The sequence below is a fragment of the Elephas maximus genome, chromosome 25, assembly GCF_024166365.1.
Source record: "Elephas maximus indicus isolate mEleMax1 chromosome 25, mEleMax1 primary haplotype, whole genome shotgun sequence".
NCBI classification, from domain to species: Eukaryota; Metazoa; Chordata; class Mammalia; order Proboscidea; family Elephantidae; genus Elephas; species Elephas maximus.
In genome coordinates this window covers 32,528,411-32,545,291 of record NC_064843.1, presented here as the reverse complement: position 1 = coordinate 32,545,291, position 16,881 = coordinate 32,528,411, and the positions used below count along the sequence as shown (strand labels likewise).

At 38.0% G+C, this 16,881-nt stretch overlaps 1 protein-coding gene across 2 annotated transcripts in view; it reads right to left on the bottom strand.

The window, feature by feature from the left end:
* RBL1 (RB transcriptional corepressor like 1) overlaps positions 1-16,881 on the bottom strand; it is a 76,345-nt gene that overhangs the window by 24,806 nt on the left and 34,658 nt on the right. For both annotated transcript variants that reach the window (XM_049870028.1, XM_049870030.1), the window contains exons 14-16: positions 12,541-12,673; positions 4,748-5,011; positions 1,444-1,655 (exon numbers count right to left, since the gene is read on the bottom strand). In XM_049870028.1, the coding sequence (XP_049725985.1) occupies positions 1,444-1,655; positions 4,748-5,011; positions 12,541-12,673 (609 nt within the window). The remainder of the gene's footprint in view (positions 1-1,443; positions 1,656-4,747; positions 5,012-12,540; positions 12,674-16,881) is intronic.

Below are 16,881 nucleotides of genomic sequence, written 5' to 3'. Positions count from 1 at the left end.
AAGCTAGGCACTTGCTTTCCAGTAATAAAGGCCTGAAAATTCTAGGGGTGAAAATATAATAAACAGGAAATAAGCAGCACTGGTGTATGTAACTTCTGGGAAGCGTTCTTTAGGTGAGGGGGCATGCTCTTCTCCTTCCTGTTGGCTGGATACAGAGACAATAACCAGAGTAGATAAGCAGCCAACCTGGACTGAATGAGAGTCTTATGCTGAGAATTGCAAAATAAACCCTAGGAGGAATCTGGGTTCCTAATGATAGTGGCCACCATAGAAATCCCAGATTACCTACTCAGACTATCTTGTTAAAGCTACTGTTATTATTTTTCTCACAGCTAAATGTAAGAAATAAATGAGATGATCATTACGACAAAAGTCAGAGAACACTTTGAAGGAAGTAGGATTCAATATAAAAGTACAGAGAATAATTCTTGCATATTTTCTTAATAAAAAAAAAAATATGAAGGGATATCTAATTTAGAGCCTAGGTTGAGACTGTCCATGACTACAAACGACAAAAGAATGGAAAAAAATATGATTGATAAGCAAAATTAGAGTTATTTGGTCTACAGAAAAAATATGGCATATAAAAAATACAGCATATAAAGAATTATTATAATAAAGACTAGAGGAAATTAACTGAAATTTGCATTAAGAGGCATTTAGAAAAGATGAAAACATGAATTTCTCTTAAAGTTTTAAACCTTAACCACAGTGTTGAAAAAAACAGAGTGGCTTCTCCTTCTATTACAAGTCTTAAGAATGGACTAGCCAGCCATGTGATTAACATGTAAATCTTATCAGAAGCTGATGCTCAAAATAAGCTTCCAAAATATAAGACAGGTTGAAATAACTTCTATGCTGAATCTTTCAGTCCCTGTGCATTAATATTAAAACAATTAATTGTTATAATAAGGATTTAACTGGTCACTTCTCTTTTTTTCATTGTGGTAAATTATATATGTAACAAAGTGTTTTCCATTTTAGTATTTTTTACATGTACAATTTGTGACTTTAATTACATTCATCATGTAGTTCATAACTGGTCATAACTTAAAAGGTTAATACATCAGATTTATCATTAAAAATGTATCCTCTCCACAACATCCAACCTATCTTTATAATGATTCTTCAGTAATTTAAAGCTCATCCTTGAGATCTAAAATGCATTGTTCCACGATGAACTCCACTCTACAGTGACAGAATAGAGTTCTAGTAAATTCCAGAAAGGGTGGTCAACTGCTTACTAAGTTATGTGAGAACATAAGCTCGTAAGAAACATAAGTCAGATCAGGAAATGGAGTAAAACAATAAGAGCCTAAGTCTAATCATAGCTCACCAAGATTGTAACGTTCTCTTAAGAAGTCAAATACTTAAAAAAAAAAAAAAAAGCTAAATTATGCATTGACTATATGAGCTCTTTGTCGATGTTAAAAAAACACATACCTTTCTGTAAAACAGTGCTAAGGACCCAGTTTTCTTTGGTTTGCTTATTCCAGTTGGATGTACCTCTTGTGCTTTAGTCAAATGGTTCTGTTTTGAAGAAATGCCAACTAGCGACTGAGCAGTAAGTGAAACAGGACTCTCCATTTTGGACTCCTGAGTTGTATTCATGGAAATGGGTATCAATGTGATCCCTCCAGCATCATTTGCAATACCTGAATATATAAGCAAGAGTTCTCAGATTTAGAAATCAGGTGTACGTGTCCCAGAAAAACTGCTGATTATATATTTAACATAAATTTGGTTTAATTTACAAAGAAAATACTAATAAGCTATTATCAATGTAAACCATTTTAGTGTATGGCTTATGAAAACCACTCTTTACAGTCATCCTAGGTAAGGAATATTAACAGGAACTTCATATTCTTATAATTTAACTTTGTAAAAGTTATACTTCACAGTCAAATCAGTAGAGATAATAACTTACAGTCAAACTTGACATTTTAATACTACAAATAGCAAAGAAAGGGCTTAAGGATCTTAAATTCTAATACTGTCCTTCTAGACCAGGGGTTGGCAAACTATGCTCTATGGCCTATTTTTAACCACTAATTGTTTCGGTACACCCCACAGGCTAAGAATGGTTTTAAGTTTCTAAGCGGCTACATTTTAAATTGTTATGTACATAAGAACCTACATAATAGCCCTAATTTTATCTCTTGGACTACAAAATCTGGCCCTGGAAGAAAAAGTTTGTTGACCCCTGTTCTAGACCATCTAGGGATATTTGCTGACCTTTAGGATTTCATTTCTGGAATAACGTTTGATATGTATCTCCCACCTCCAAGGAATTACAGACGATAAAACTCCTTTATTGTTTTACCAAAACAAGTTGTAAAGGTTGGAGGAGGAGGGCAAAGATGGCTGTACCTCTTGTATCTCAGATATGATAGCAACGCTCAAAAGATGTTGAGGGAGAAATTACACGTAGGGAAAAGAGAAACAGTCCCCTTTGAAACTCCTCCACATTTCTTTTGAGGTATTAGTTTAAACAGCATCATTCTAGAGGCTAAGAGTTGGTACTGTGTAGTTGTAGACTAAGAGAAAAACCTCAAGTGAAAACGCTCTACTCTACAGATAAGGGATTCTCAAATAAGGCAGAGAGTGAGGCTGTTTACAAAACTTCTGCCTGAGGGTGAACCACTAGGTGGTGTGATGATTAATTTTATATGTCAACTTGGCTAGGCTATTGTGCCCAGTAGTTTGATTTAATATTAGTCTAGATGTTGTATGAAGGTATTTTGTAGGTGTGATTAACTTTTATAAATCAGTTGACTTTAAGTAAAGGTAATTACCCTTAATAATGAGGGTACACCTCACATAATCAGCTGAAGTTCTTAAGAGCAAAAACTGAGGTTTCTAGAAGGAATTTTTCTTCAAGATTGTAACACAGAAATTTTGCCCAAGTTTCCAGCCTGCTGGCCTGCCCTATGGAATCTGGACTCAAGACTGCAATATCAACTCTTTCCTGAGTTTCCAACCTGTCGGCCTGCCCTATTGATTTCAGACTTGTTAGTCCCCATAATCACAAGACAGCCAATTCCTTAAAAACCTATTTATCCTACTGGTTCTGTTTCTCTGGAGAACACTGACTAACACGAGTGACATTTATAGTTTCAAAAACATGTACTTAAAATCACCACTGCTTTATGTGCCACTGTATTTGCTCTTTGAGAAATTTTAAATAACATTAAAGGAAGTTTATAAAGTGTTCATGTTCCTCAAAAGAGGGGAGTAGGTTTTTACAGGTTAAGCGATATTACTAGAGATGTTGTAGAGGAATGTGATGAAGCTAGAGGGGACCAATTAACTACTCTAACTCCTGAGTTTCATGAGTGGAACAAGTAGCTATTCTAATGCCTGAGTTTCATCGTCTGTGAAATAGGGATGACACCTGCATTCAGAGTAGTTACATGGATGAAATAAAATAATGATACTGGCACAGATCCTGGCATATAGTAAATGCTTAATAAATGGCAACTGATGCTACTGTGGCAAAAATCTGGAACTACAGGTAAGCAAACATGTTAGTTCAAACCTGGGATACTGGTGGATGTAAACAAAAGTTTTCTCATGATTACTGCTGATAAAACTCTTTAAAATGTACCTCATTTTGCATTTCCCAGCTGTACTTGGTACTCTATTTAGTCAAATGGTTACAGGTTATAGGACTGACAAATATAAATTATCTACTCTAATCCCTTCATTTTATATACCAAAAAAGCTGAGGCATGAAGTAACTTCACCAAAGTCAAGAAAGTGGGAGAAACTGGAATATAAGAAAGTTGTCAGGTCAACGCCTTTCTCCACAGTATGATGCAGACTGAATCAAAGCTGTTAATAGTGACCAAAGAGGTCTACGGGTTAAAAGGACCAAGAGCAGGGGAGGTCTGGAATATTCTCTTTTGGGAAATGATTAAGAGAGACGTAACCAAAGTGCCTGTGACAGTACGTCCTCCTTCCTGAGGTTTAATTCATTTCAATCACTCTTTATATACACTTTCCTTGGTAACAATTATTTCTGGGAAAACTCTAATACTTTATAAGCTATGGTATATACACATGACAGCTTAGAATTCCCGGGCTGAGTATGGTTCTCTCTCAAAAATGAAACCTCTTGGTTCATGTTCAAGGAAAACATCCAGTGCCTTAAGACTGTAAGAACTTAAGCTTACTTAAGTGTTTGATCTTCCAAATATTTTATTAATTTCGAAGAAGAGATTAATGCTGCCCAGCATCTTCTCATAAAGAGGCAACAATGAATCCAAGGGGGAGTGTGGTCAAACTGACTGCAAAGGCTACCCTCCTGGCAAGTCCATGGAAACGGAATTTGTCCAACAGGGTGTATGTGTACACACACACGCAAACACACGCAGACACATGGAAACATGCTAGAAAGGACAGGTGGAGAAGGCTAAAAAATAGTAAGTCCAGATTGACCTAATTATGTCTTAATATTTTTTCCATGAAATAAGAATATTGTTTTGAGTTCTTAAAGGATGTTTTTAATCAAGAAACAAAATTCTTACTCAACACATTCATTTGGAAAGCTCAGATAAGAAAATAAAAGAAATTCTAACAAAGAAGATAGTAAATTTATAAAACGCAAAAATTAAAACAAAACATAGGCTTAAGAAAAAACACTGGGTTAGAAAAACCATGGGATCTGATCTAGCACGACATTAAAAAAATTTTTTTTTTTTTAACCCACCTCAGAAAAAATAAAATAAATGCATTAAGATGTTACCATGACATGGGATTGTAACTTTTTGTCCTATTGTCCCTGTTACTGTGGGTGTGGCCATTGTTAGAAGACTCTGCCCAGGTGAAATTGATACATTTTCAGTGGTAATACTTGAAGGAGCAATTTTCAACTTTGTTCCTTCTGTTATGATCTTGTCCATAAGTATTTCCTTTGGGGTGTCCTCGCCAAAAAGTCTTCTCTTAGCACTGCCTGCTGTAGGAGAACTGTAGCGTTCATGGACAGAAATTGGAGACAGTGGTTGCGTATCTAATAAAGAGAAAAGTAAATTTTAAAACAGTTTGATAAACATTCCAAAATAATAAATCAGGTTCATTCATTCATTCAACAAACAGCTATTGAATTACTGTGTTAGGCAGTAAGGATCCAACAGTAAACAACACAGATAAGGCCTCCACCCTCATGGAATATCAAGTCAAGTAGGAGAGAGACATGAAGTAAGTCACCATAATAAAATGTGAAAATTATGATAGCTCGTCTTCCTGGTTTAAGATAGCTGATCTTTCTTGAACATCTGTTTTGAACCTCTGCCTGTATTAAAGGAGCAAAATATTAAAGGCAAAGTAGAAGGTGAGAGGTCGAATGAGGTGACCACTAAATTTAAGTAGGCCAATTAGCTTCTGTCTCCGAATTTCATTAGTAAACAGCCCCTAAGAAGAAGGGAGCAAAAGGAAATATGAGTGATTCGGTTCAGTTTTGCCTCCTCCTGTACCTCCTCTCCCCACCAAAGTAGTTTAAGACAGTAGCTGTGGAGAATCATCTTCTATAAAGCAGAAGACGAAGATGAGTAAAGGTGCTAAGACTGTTCTCTACCTTTGCCTTAATCTGCAGTTGGCAGTAGTGTATTGATTAAAAAAACAAACAAACAAAAACCAAGAAGAGTGAGGATTACGCCTCTCTTCCAGTGCTATCCTTCTGCAAAAGCTGCTCTCCATTCCCTCTCCACAAGGTACACAGGTACTTCAAGCTCCTTACAACCCTGTGCCTTTCCACAATTCTCCATCTTCCCAACCCCACCGTTTCTTTGTAGGTATATCAAGATTATGTATTTAAAGTCAAAGCATTTCACTATTTTTACATTCACCAGATAATCAGATAGAGAGTAACATAATCTATTTTGAAAACATGCTTAAAAGGTATAAAAATTACCTCCGGCAATAGTTTGGCAGATCTCAGTATTACTACTTAAATTTGAGATGAGTGAGGAAATGCTGTTAGGTGCTGTCGAGTCAGTTCTGACTCATAGCGACCCTATATACAACAGAACGAAACACTACTGGGTCCTGCACTATCCTCACAATTGTTATGCTTGAGCCCACGGCTGCAGCCACTGTGTCAATCCATCTTGTTGAGGCTCTTCCTCTTTTTCGTTGATCCTCTAAGCACGGTGTCCTTCTCCAGGGACTGGTCCCTCCTGATAACATGTCCAAATTATGTGAGATGAAGTCTCACCATCCTTGCTTCTAAGGAGCATCCTGGCTGTACTTTTTCCATGACAAATTTGTTCATTCTTCCGGCAGTCCATAGGATATTCTATATTCTTCACCAATGCCACAATTCGAAGACATCAATTCTTCTTCAGTCTTCTTTACTCATTGTCTAGCTTTCACATGCATGTGAGGAGACTGAAAGCACCGTGGCTTGAGTCAGGCACACCTTAGTCCTCAAAGTGACATCTTTGCTTTCTAACATGTTAACGAGCTCTTTTGCAGCACATATGCCCAACACAGTATTTTGTTTGATTTCTTGACTGCTGCTTCCATGAGCTTCGATTGCAGATCCAAGTAAAATGAAATCCTTGACAACTTCAATCTTTTCTGCATTTATCATGATGTTGCTTATTGGTCCAGTTGTGAGGATTTTTGTTTTATGTTGAGATGTAATCCTTACTAAAGAATGTAGTCTTTGATTTTCATTAGTAAGTGCTTCAAGTCCTCTCTGCTTTCAGCAAGCAAGGTTTTGTGTCATCTGCATATCACAGGTTGTTAATCAGTCTTTCTCCAATCCTGATGCCCCATTCTTCTTCATATGGTCCAGCTTCTCGGATTATTTTCTCAGCATACAGACTGAATAAGTACGGTGAAAGGACACAACTCTGATGCTCACCTTTCCTGATTTTAAACCGTGCAGTATCCCCTTGTTCTGTTCAAACGACTGCCTCTTGGTCTGTGTATGTATGTATGTACAGTTTAATAAAAATCTTTTCATAGTTCTGGGGATTGTGATAGCAACTCTGATTTCCTGTCTTAAGAAAACAAGTAGAAATCTATATTGTAGCTCCCACTAACCGTTTATAGGAGTCTGTCTGAATACCTTATATTTAAGAAATCCGAGGCAGCCTTTGAATCCAACCAACTAAAAACCAAAAGCAAATTCAGTGCCGTCGAGTCGATTCTGACTCATAGTGACCCTATAGGACAAAGTAGAACTGCCCCATAGAGTTTCCAAGGAATGCCTGGTGGATTCGAACTGCCGACCCTTTGGTTAGCAGCTGTAGCACTTAACCACTACGCCACCAGGGTTTCCTGAATCTAACTAGGAATGTTAAAAGCTGATGTTTCAAGAAAGGCCTCGAAGTATAACATTAAGTTAGCTGAGAACACCTTGAAACTCATCTTTTCCTAGCACAATAAGGGAAAAGTGTAGTGGATACTCAGTTAAAATTTAATGAATACACAAATTAATAAATTGTCTTGTTCTCCTAAGAGTCAAGGATCAATATTATCATTTTCTAAGGACTTCCCTTTATTTGATTCTTTAGCCAGACTTCTACAGAAAGTAAGTTTTTCTCCTAATTATAAAAATAATATATGCCCTCACTCCAACAAGGCTGGCATTAATCCAAAAAACACAAAATAATAAATGTTGGAGAGGCTGTGGAGAGACTGGAACACTTATACACTGCTGGTGGGAATGTCAAATGGTACAACCACTTTGGAAATCGATTTGGTGCTTCCTTAAAAAGCTAGAAATAGAACTACCATATGATCCAGCAATCCCACTCCTCGGAACATATCCTAGAGAAATAAGAGCCTTTACATGAACACCCATGTTTACTGCAGCACTGTTTACAATAGCAAATAGATGGAAGCAATCAAGGTGCCCATCAATGGATGAATGGATAAATAAATTATGGTATATTCACACAATTTTTATTTATTTTTTTTATATTCACACACTGGAATACTACACATGGATAAAGAACAGTGAGGAATCTGTGAAACATTTCATAATGTGGAGAGACCTGGAAGGCATTATGCTGAGTGAAATTAGTCAGTTGCAAAAGGACAAATATTGCATAAGACCACTATTATGAGAACTTGAGAAATAGTTTAAACTGAGAAGAACACATTCTTTTGTAGTTACGAGAGGGGGGAGGGAGGGAGGGTGGGAGAGGGGTATTCACTAATCAGACGATAGATAAGAACTACTTTAGGTGAAGGGAAAGACAACACACAATACAGGGGAGGTCAGCACAACTGGACTAAACCAAAAGCAAAGCAGTTTCCTGAATAAGCTGAATGCTTCGAAGGCCAGTGTAGCAGGGGCAGGGGTTTGGGGACCATGATTTCAGAGGACATCTAAGTCAATTGGCATAATAGAATCTATTAAGAAAACATTCTGCATCCCACTTTGCAGAGTGGCATCTGGGGTCTTAAATGTTAGCAAGCAGCCACCTAAGACGCATCAATTGGTCTCAACCCACCTGGAGCAAAGGAGAATGAAGAACACCAAAGGCACAAGGTAATTATGAGCCCAAGAGATAGAAAGGGCCACATGAACCAGAGACTACATCATCCTGAGACCAGAGGAACTAGATGGTGCCCGGCTATAACCGATGACTGCCCTGACAGGGAACACAACAGAGAACCCCTGAGGGAGAAGGAGAGCAGTGGGATGCAGACCCCAAATTCTCATAAAAAGACCAGACTTAATGGTCTGACTGAGACTGGAAGGACCCCAGTGGTCATGGGCCCCAGACCTTCTGCTGGCCCAGGACAGGAACCATTCCCAAAGCCAACTCTTTAGACATGGATTGGACTGGACAGTGAGTTGGAGAGGGATGCTGGTGAGGAGTGAGCTTGTTGGATCAGGTGGACACTTGAGACTATGTTGGCATCTCCTGCCTGGAGGGTAGATGAGAGGGTAGAGGGTGTTAGAAGCTGGCAAAATGGACACAAAAAGAGAGAGTGGAGGAAGAGAGCGGGTGGCCTCATCAGGGGGAGAGGAATTGGGAGTATGTAGCAAGGTATATATAAGTTTTTATGTAAGAGACTGACTTGATTTGTAAACTTTCACTTAAAGCACGGTAAAAATTAAAATATATATATATGCCATGAATGTTCATAGCAGCATTATTTATAATAGCCGAAAACAACCCAAAAGTCCACCAATTAGTGAAAGGACAAACAAAATGTGGCATACTCATACAATGGAACATTATTCAGCTATAAAAAGGAATGAAGTACTGATACATGGTTACAACATGGATAAACCTTGAAAACATTATTTTAAGTGAAAGAAGCCAGACACAAATGGCCACACACTGTCTGAGTCCATTCATATATCATGTTTAGAATAGGCAAATCCATAGAGACAGAAAGTAGGTTACTGACTTCACGGGACAGCAAGACAGGGGAAAGGGGAACTGCTAATGGGTATGAGATTTCTTTTTGGGGTGATGAAATGATCTGGAATTTGACAGTGATGATAGTTGCATAACCTTGTGAATATACTAAAAACCACTGAATTATATACTTTGTATTTTTATTGTGCTTTAGGTAAAAGTCTATATAGCAAAGTAGTTTCTCATATAACAATACACATATTGTTTTGTGATACTGGTTGCCAACCCTGTGACATGTCAACACTCTCCCTTTCTTGACCCTGAGTTCCCTATTTCCATTCGTCCAGCTTTCCTGTCCCCTCCTGCCTTCTCATCCTTGCCCCTGGGCTGGTGTGGCCATTTAGTCTCAAATACTGAACTGCATGTGTTATTGTTTGTTTTATAGGCCTGTCTAATCTTTGGCTGAAGGGTGAACCTCAGGAATGACTTCAGTATTGAGTTAAAAGGGTGTCTGGGCTGAATTTTATGGTGTATAAGTTATATCTCAATAAACAAGTAATATATGCTCACTGAAAAAACTTAAAAAATACCAAAAAACTATACTAAAAAAAAGTAATAATCACTCAAAATCCATCAATTGGAGAGAATCAAATTTTGGTGAGTATCCCTCTTAATCTTAGTTCTTAGATCTCTAGCCAGGCTGTAAATACACACACATACTTTAGTATGTGTGAAAATACACAGAAACACACACAAATTATAGTCATAAACACACAGACACAGAAACAGTTCTTGCTTTGCACAGTTCTGATATGCATGAATTTCAGTTATCACAATTTAGTTAAGTTAAACCAGTCCTCCGACAAAATGGTTCAAATTTCAGTAACCATAGTATATTAACTTATTCATTGTGAGTAACTGCATAAACTATCAACTCTCCTGCTGGCTCTTTAGTCCACAAATCACTAGTAAATAACAGATGTGCACCATGATTGTGACCTTGGTCACAGTATGTTTGTCATTCAGTTCATGTAGACAGCAAGGCACGTAGTTGTACTGCCTCTTTGTCTGCCAGTGATAAACCCACATGACATTTTATAAAAAGGAACAATTGAAAGAGAGAATTGGTCAAAAAAAGATGGAGGTACGAAAAAGAAGCAAAAAACGATAATGCTGTAAGTGAAATTCAAACAGCATGTCAATGAAGTTACAGAAGAAATAGCTGACTTTGGGAATGTTGACACTGGTGCTGTTCAAAGGACTCTCAATATACAGCCAAAGGAACTTTCATAAATGAGGAAAGTTGTTGTGACAAAGAGTAGGAAGATGTTCAAGAAAAAGTGATGACAGCAAAAAACTCCACATGAAAGGAATTGTCAGAGGTATTTCAAGGCATTGAAAGTACAAAGTACAAAATGTTAGAAGGTGATCCAAACTTAGAAAGAAACGTGACAATTTGCCAAGACACAGAAAGGACAATAATAAGAGGCAGCAAGCCCTGTTTAAACTACTCTTGATTTAAGTTTTTTGTTTTTTAATTTATATACATATACATTCTTCATTGTCCTTTAAGTGAAAGTTTACAGCTCAAGTTAGTTTCTCATACAAAAATTGATACACACATTGTTACGTGACCCTAGTTGCTCTCTGTATAAAAGCACATTCCTCCTTCCCGCTCCAGATTTCCCGTGTCCGTTCAATCAGCTCCTGTCCACCTCTGCCTTCTCATCTCACCTCTGGACAGGAGCCGCCCATTTAATCTCATGTATCTACTTGAACTAAGAAGCACACTCTTCATGAGTATCATTTTATGTCTTACAGTCCAGTGTAATCTTTGTCTGAAAAGTTGGCTTCGGGGATGGGTTTAGTTCTGGGTTAAGAGAGAGTCCGGGCCAGGTCATCCGGGGTTCCTCCATTCTCAGTCAGACCATTAAGTCTGGTCTTTTTATTAGAATTTGAATTCTGCACCCCATTTTTCTCCTGCTCCATCAGGAACTCTCTGCTGTGTTCTCTGTCAGGGTGTTCACTGGTGGTAGCCACGCACCATCTAGTTCTTCTGGTCTCAGGCTGACGGAGTCTCTGGTTTATATGGCCCTTTCTCTCTCTTTGGCACTGGGTTTCTGTCTCTTGGGCTAATATTTTCCTTGACTCTTTGACCAACTGATGCATCTTAGATGGTCACTTGCTAGCTTAAGACCCCAGATGCCACTCACCAAAGTGGGATACAGAACATTTTCTTAATATATACATACTTTTTTCCTTAAAAAAAAAAACAAAAAAAAAACCTTTAATTCAATGCTGGTACTGTTTGAAATTTTAATGTACTTAATATTAGATTTCCTATTTTTTCATTTTTCTAAACATTAACTGACAGGAGAGTTTCTAATGTTTTAACAAAATTTTTAAAGAACAAGTAGAACAATCATAATTATTCCCATAGATTATTAAGACCGCTTTGCATGGTTTCAGTTTGCACAGTCATTTTTATGGTTCCACACTGCATGCAAAGTAAGGACTGTGTATGTGCACTCATGCATGCACGCGTGTACACACATAATTACAGTCTGAAAATGGATCTAGAGCTACCCCAATAAGTAACCTGAATACTAGTTTGTCTGAGGTTTGTTCAGGGACACTGTATGTTCAGTAGATTTTCTCCACTGATTTAAAAAAAAATTTAAGAAGATGAACACATCAATTTGCTACTTTATAGGAAAAAAGGAGGAACGCGCTCACATTTTCCTACTAGTAAGGCTCAAAATGAACCATTTTCAGAGAGCATAAATAAGTCATATTTTAGATGCATTTAAGCACCTCAAAGAGAATAAAAGTTCTCAGCTTTAAATATTTACCTTTCTATATGGACATACACAAAGAAATTTTGTCAAATATGGAAAGGTAGATATGTAGCTTATTTAAAGCTTTCCATAAGCATTTAGGAAAGGCTGCACATGTTTATTAAAAGGTCAAAATACTACTTCCACAATATCAAAATCAGACTGAAAATTCTATTACTTTAATATAAATAGGTATACAATAAGCCACGCAAACACTCAATTCATTTAGGGTGTTGGTACAAGCATGAAGCCGCTTTTGAAATCCTGATGAAGAAATTAAATTCCTTAATAATATATTAGCAAAACTTGAAATTTCCTCTGAAAAAAAATGATCTTTAATGAATATTTTGCAATCTTAAGACTCTTGAACCTACCCCTTCGAAGACTCCCACTGTCAGTCCGAACTTCTTTGACGCGTGGATGCATTATAGGAGACATTGGCATCATGGGAAGATGTCCCTGTACACTTCCCCCATTCCCTGTTTCAAAGTTATTTGGGAATATAACCTGTAGAAAACAAAAGCTTTGCTTTATATACAAATAAACCCACCAACTGAAACTTACAATGGAAAGAGTGAGGAAAAAGTTTTAAATTTAGTTCCTATTGTATTTCCCTTTCCTTCTTCATTCTTTGCAAAATATAACAACTTCCATAAAGTTCTCCATCATTATTGCTTTCCCATATATGGAAAGAATTCACTTCACTTAATCTTGTAATTTATCTATTTAAGTTTACTGAACACTAGAAGTAAACCTATGAGATAGGCACTATCACCCTCCATCTACTGATGAGAAAAATTGAGGTTCAAAATGTGAAAGTTCCTCAAAGTAACTCCAACTAAGTAACAGACCCAGGGCTTGAACTCAAATCCCTTTACCTCAAGCATAGCTGTTTCCACTTTCCTAATGGATTCTAGAGTAAAAATACTGAAGATTGCTCAATTAATCACAGTCTGCTGCAAAAGACTAAGAAGCGTGGAAGACAGATTTCCAGAAACCACTTTCTTTTTAATTCTTCTTGGTCTTGGGGAGTTCCTCCAGTAGTTTGGGATTAGGGAAAAATTCAAGAAGGTTAATAAACTATAAGGTACAGAAAAGCAAAGAGGAGCTCCGAAAGAACAGCACAGAAACGGAGAAATAAAACTCTATTTCTCACATGATACTAAACTGTTAAATGTGTGATATGTGTGTAAAGGCACATACTTTTTTTTTTTTTTTAAATTCTAAATATCACCAAGGAAGAGTTTAACTCTTTACATAGACATTTGAAAAATTAAAAATGATAGGTCTAGATTTCCACATGCAAAAGAATGCTGGACCAATGCCTCACACCAGACATGAAAACTGACTCAAAATGGATCCCACTTATAAGAAATATCTAGAATAAGCAAATGCATAGACCAAAGTTTATTAATGGTTACCAGCAACTGGGAGGAGAACAGAATGTGAATTATTGCTAGAAGGGTACTGAGTTTCTGTTTGGGGTGTGTAAAACCTGGAAATAGCGGTGATGGTGAGGTTATCACAACATGGTGAATATGTAATGTCACTGAATTGTACACTTAAAAATGGTTAAAATGGCAAACTTTTTGTTATGTATATTTCAAAATAAATTTTTTTAAATGACAGGATAAAAGGTTTTTTAGCTCTCACACCAAAACCAAAAGCAACAAAAGAATATGTAAATTAGATATCATCAAAATTAAAAACAGAGAGGTGGGGCCAAGACAGTGGAGTAGTCAGATGCTTCCTTTGGTCCCTCTTACAACAAAGACCCGAGAAAACAAGTGAATCGATTATATATGACAATCTAGGAGCCTTGAACATCAAAGACAAAGTTGAGAAGTCGGACTGAGTGGCAGGGGGAGGCAGAGGCAGTTCAGAAGCGAGGATTTGCCAGATCTGACCTGGCTGGCACCAGCATCCTACAGACTGGATCAGCAGGCGTGGGCACGCTGAGACAAGCAGTGGCGCTTGGGATGCGTTTTCCAAATTGGGAGAAACGGAGCTGCGGAGTCTGCCCAAGTGTCCAGAACCAAAGAGGAGCAGTGCTCAATTGGCGAAAGATTAAGTACAAGCATCTAACCTACCGCACAGATCCCCTATTTGGGAAGTGCCTCTCTCCAGTTTACCTGCCTCCTCCCCACTCTGCTCCGGTCCCAGTCTGGCTTCAGCGATTGTTACACCCTCTGGGCTGTAAGTAGGACCCATTGAAGTGCCCTGAGCCATTCTCCTGGCTTTGGAGAGCAAACAAATTAACGAACAGGGAAAAAATAATCTCCCAGCTCCCCTAAACTGGGAACTCAGGGCAGACACAACCCCTTGGCCTAGGCACAGGCATAAGAGGTCCACGGGCTTTGAACGCTTTTCACCCTGGCCTAGACCTGTGTGGGCTCATTTCAACAGCACAGGCCCTCATTAGCACAGTACAACAGCTTATGTACGTGAAGCCTATTTTCAACTGCATCAGTTATAAGGGGGAGTGGCAGATTCAAGACATTTGACGCCACCCTACCCATTAAGCAGGCTCTTCACCTACCCCACGTGAGGGGCCTGAGGGCTGGTGGCTCTATCCTTTCCTCTTAGCCACCTGTGACAGGGGTCCAAGAATAAGTGGTGCCCCCCAGTCCTTACACTCAACAGCACTGGGTGCCCGTAGTCCAGCTATAAAACCCACCCACTTCTGCACTCTGGGAACAAAGACACGCCTTCCACCCAGACACTCAGCGGCAGCTGGCAGCCTGCTGCCTTGCTCAGCACACGACTCCCTATGGCAGCCAGATACCTGCACCTACTCCAATCACCCCTAACCATCTAGCACTGTAGCTGTAGCTGAGAGCCTGCACCACACACTTGGTGACTGATGACCTGGACACCTGAGCTGAATCCACAGAAGAAAATAAACACGACTCCTGGGCTCACATGCCAAGTAACAGCTCTAATCACCTGGAGACAGGACGTTAGAGCTTCAAAGGCGCCAATAATCAAAGTACCTCACATGACCAGCCTATTTGGGCATACCAAAACAAAACAAAAAGAGAAGCAAAGACACATTGAGCAAACATAACATAATGATAATAACTTATTGATGAAGTCAATATCAAATCACATAAAGAGGCAGACCATGATGGCTTCCGAAACAAAGACAAAGAAACCTTCCAGAGAAAGAGAACTTCTTAGAATTACCAGAGGTAGAATTCAAAAGATTAATATACAGAGCTCTTCAACAGATCAGGAAAGAGATCAGGCAAAATGAAGAACAAGTCAAGGAACACACAGACAAAGTAACAGAGGAACTTAAGAGGGTTATACAAGAGCATAATGAAAAATTTAACAGGCTGCAAGAATCCATAGAGAGATAGCAAACAGAAATCCAAAACATTAACAATAAAATTTCAGATTTAGACAACTCAGTAGAAAGTCAGAAGAGCAGAATTGAGGCAATGGAAGTCAGAATTAGTGAGACTGAAGACAGAGCACTTGACACTAACTTATTTGAGGAAAAATCAGATAAAAGAATTAAAAAAAAATGAAGAAACCCTAAGAATTATATGGGACTCTATCAAGGGGAATAACCTATAAGCGACTGGAGTACCAAAACAGGGGGAGATAACAAAAATACAGAGAACTGTTGAAGATTTGTTGGCAGAAAACTTCGTTGATATCATGAAAGATGAGAAGATATCTATCCAAGAAGTTCACTGAACCCCAGGAACGGCAGATCCCAAAAGAAAGTCACCAAGACATACTATAATCAAACGTGCCAAAACCAAAGATAAAGAGAGAATTTTAAGAGCCGCTAGGGATAAACAAAAAGTTATCTACAAAGGAGAGTCAATAAGACTAAGCTCTGACTACTCAGCAGAAACCACACAGACAAGAAGGCAATGGGATGACATATATAAAGCCTTGAAGGAAAAAAACTGCCAGCCAAGAATTATATATCCAGCAAAACTGTCTCTCAAATATGGTGGCAAAATTAGGGCACTTCCAGGTAAACAGAAGTTTAGGGAATTTGCAAAAACCAAACCAAAATTACAAGAAATACTAAAGGGAGTGCTCTGGTTAGAGAATCAGTAACATCAGATAACAACCCAAGACTAGAACACAGGAAGAACAACCAGGTATCAACCCAGATAGGAAAGTTACAAATAAATCAAAGCTAAAACACTGAAAATAGAGAAACAGAGACGTCAATATGTAAAAGATGACAAAATTAAAACAAAAAAGAGGTACTAAATAATGCAGTCATAGATCTTTTATATGGAGAAGAAGCCAAGGTGATATCAGGAAATAAGAAGATTGGTTTAAACTTAGGAAAATATTAAGGTAACCACAAAGGAAACTAATACTCCTACACATCAAAATAAAAAACAAGAAAAACATAAAGACTCAGCAAATACAAAACCAACAACAATGAAAAAGATGAAAAGAAAATACATTAAAAAAACAGCACAGAAAATTAAGTGGAACAAAGAAACTGTCAACAACACACACACAAATACATCAAAATGACAGCACTAAACTCATACCTATCAATAATTACGCTGAATGTAAATGGACGAAATGCACCAATTAAGAGACAGAGAGTGGCAGAATGGATTAAAAACAAGATCCGTCTATATGTTGCCTACAAGAGACATGACTTAGACTTAAAGACAGCAACAAACTAAAACTCAAAGGATGGAGAAAACATATATCAAGCAAACAACAAT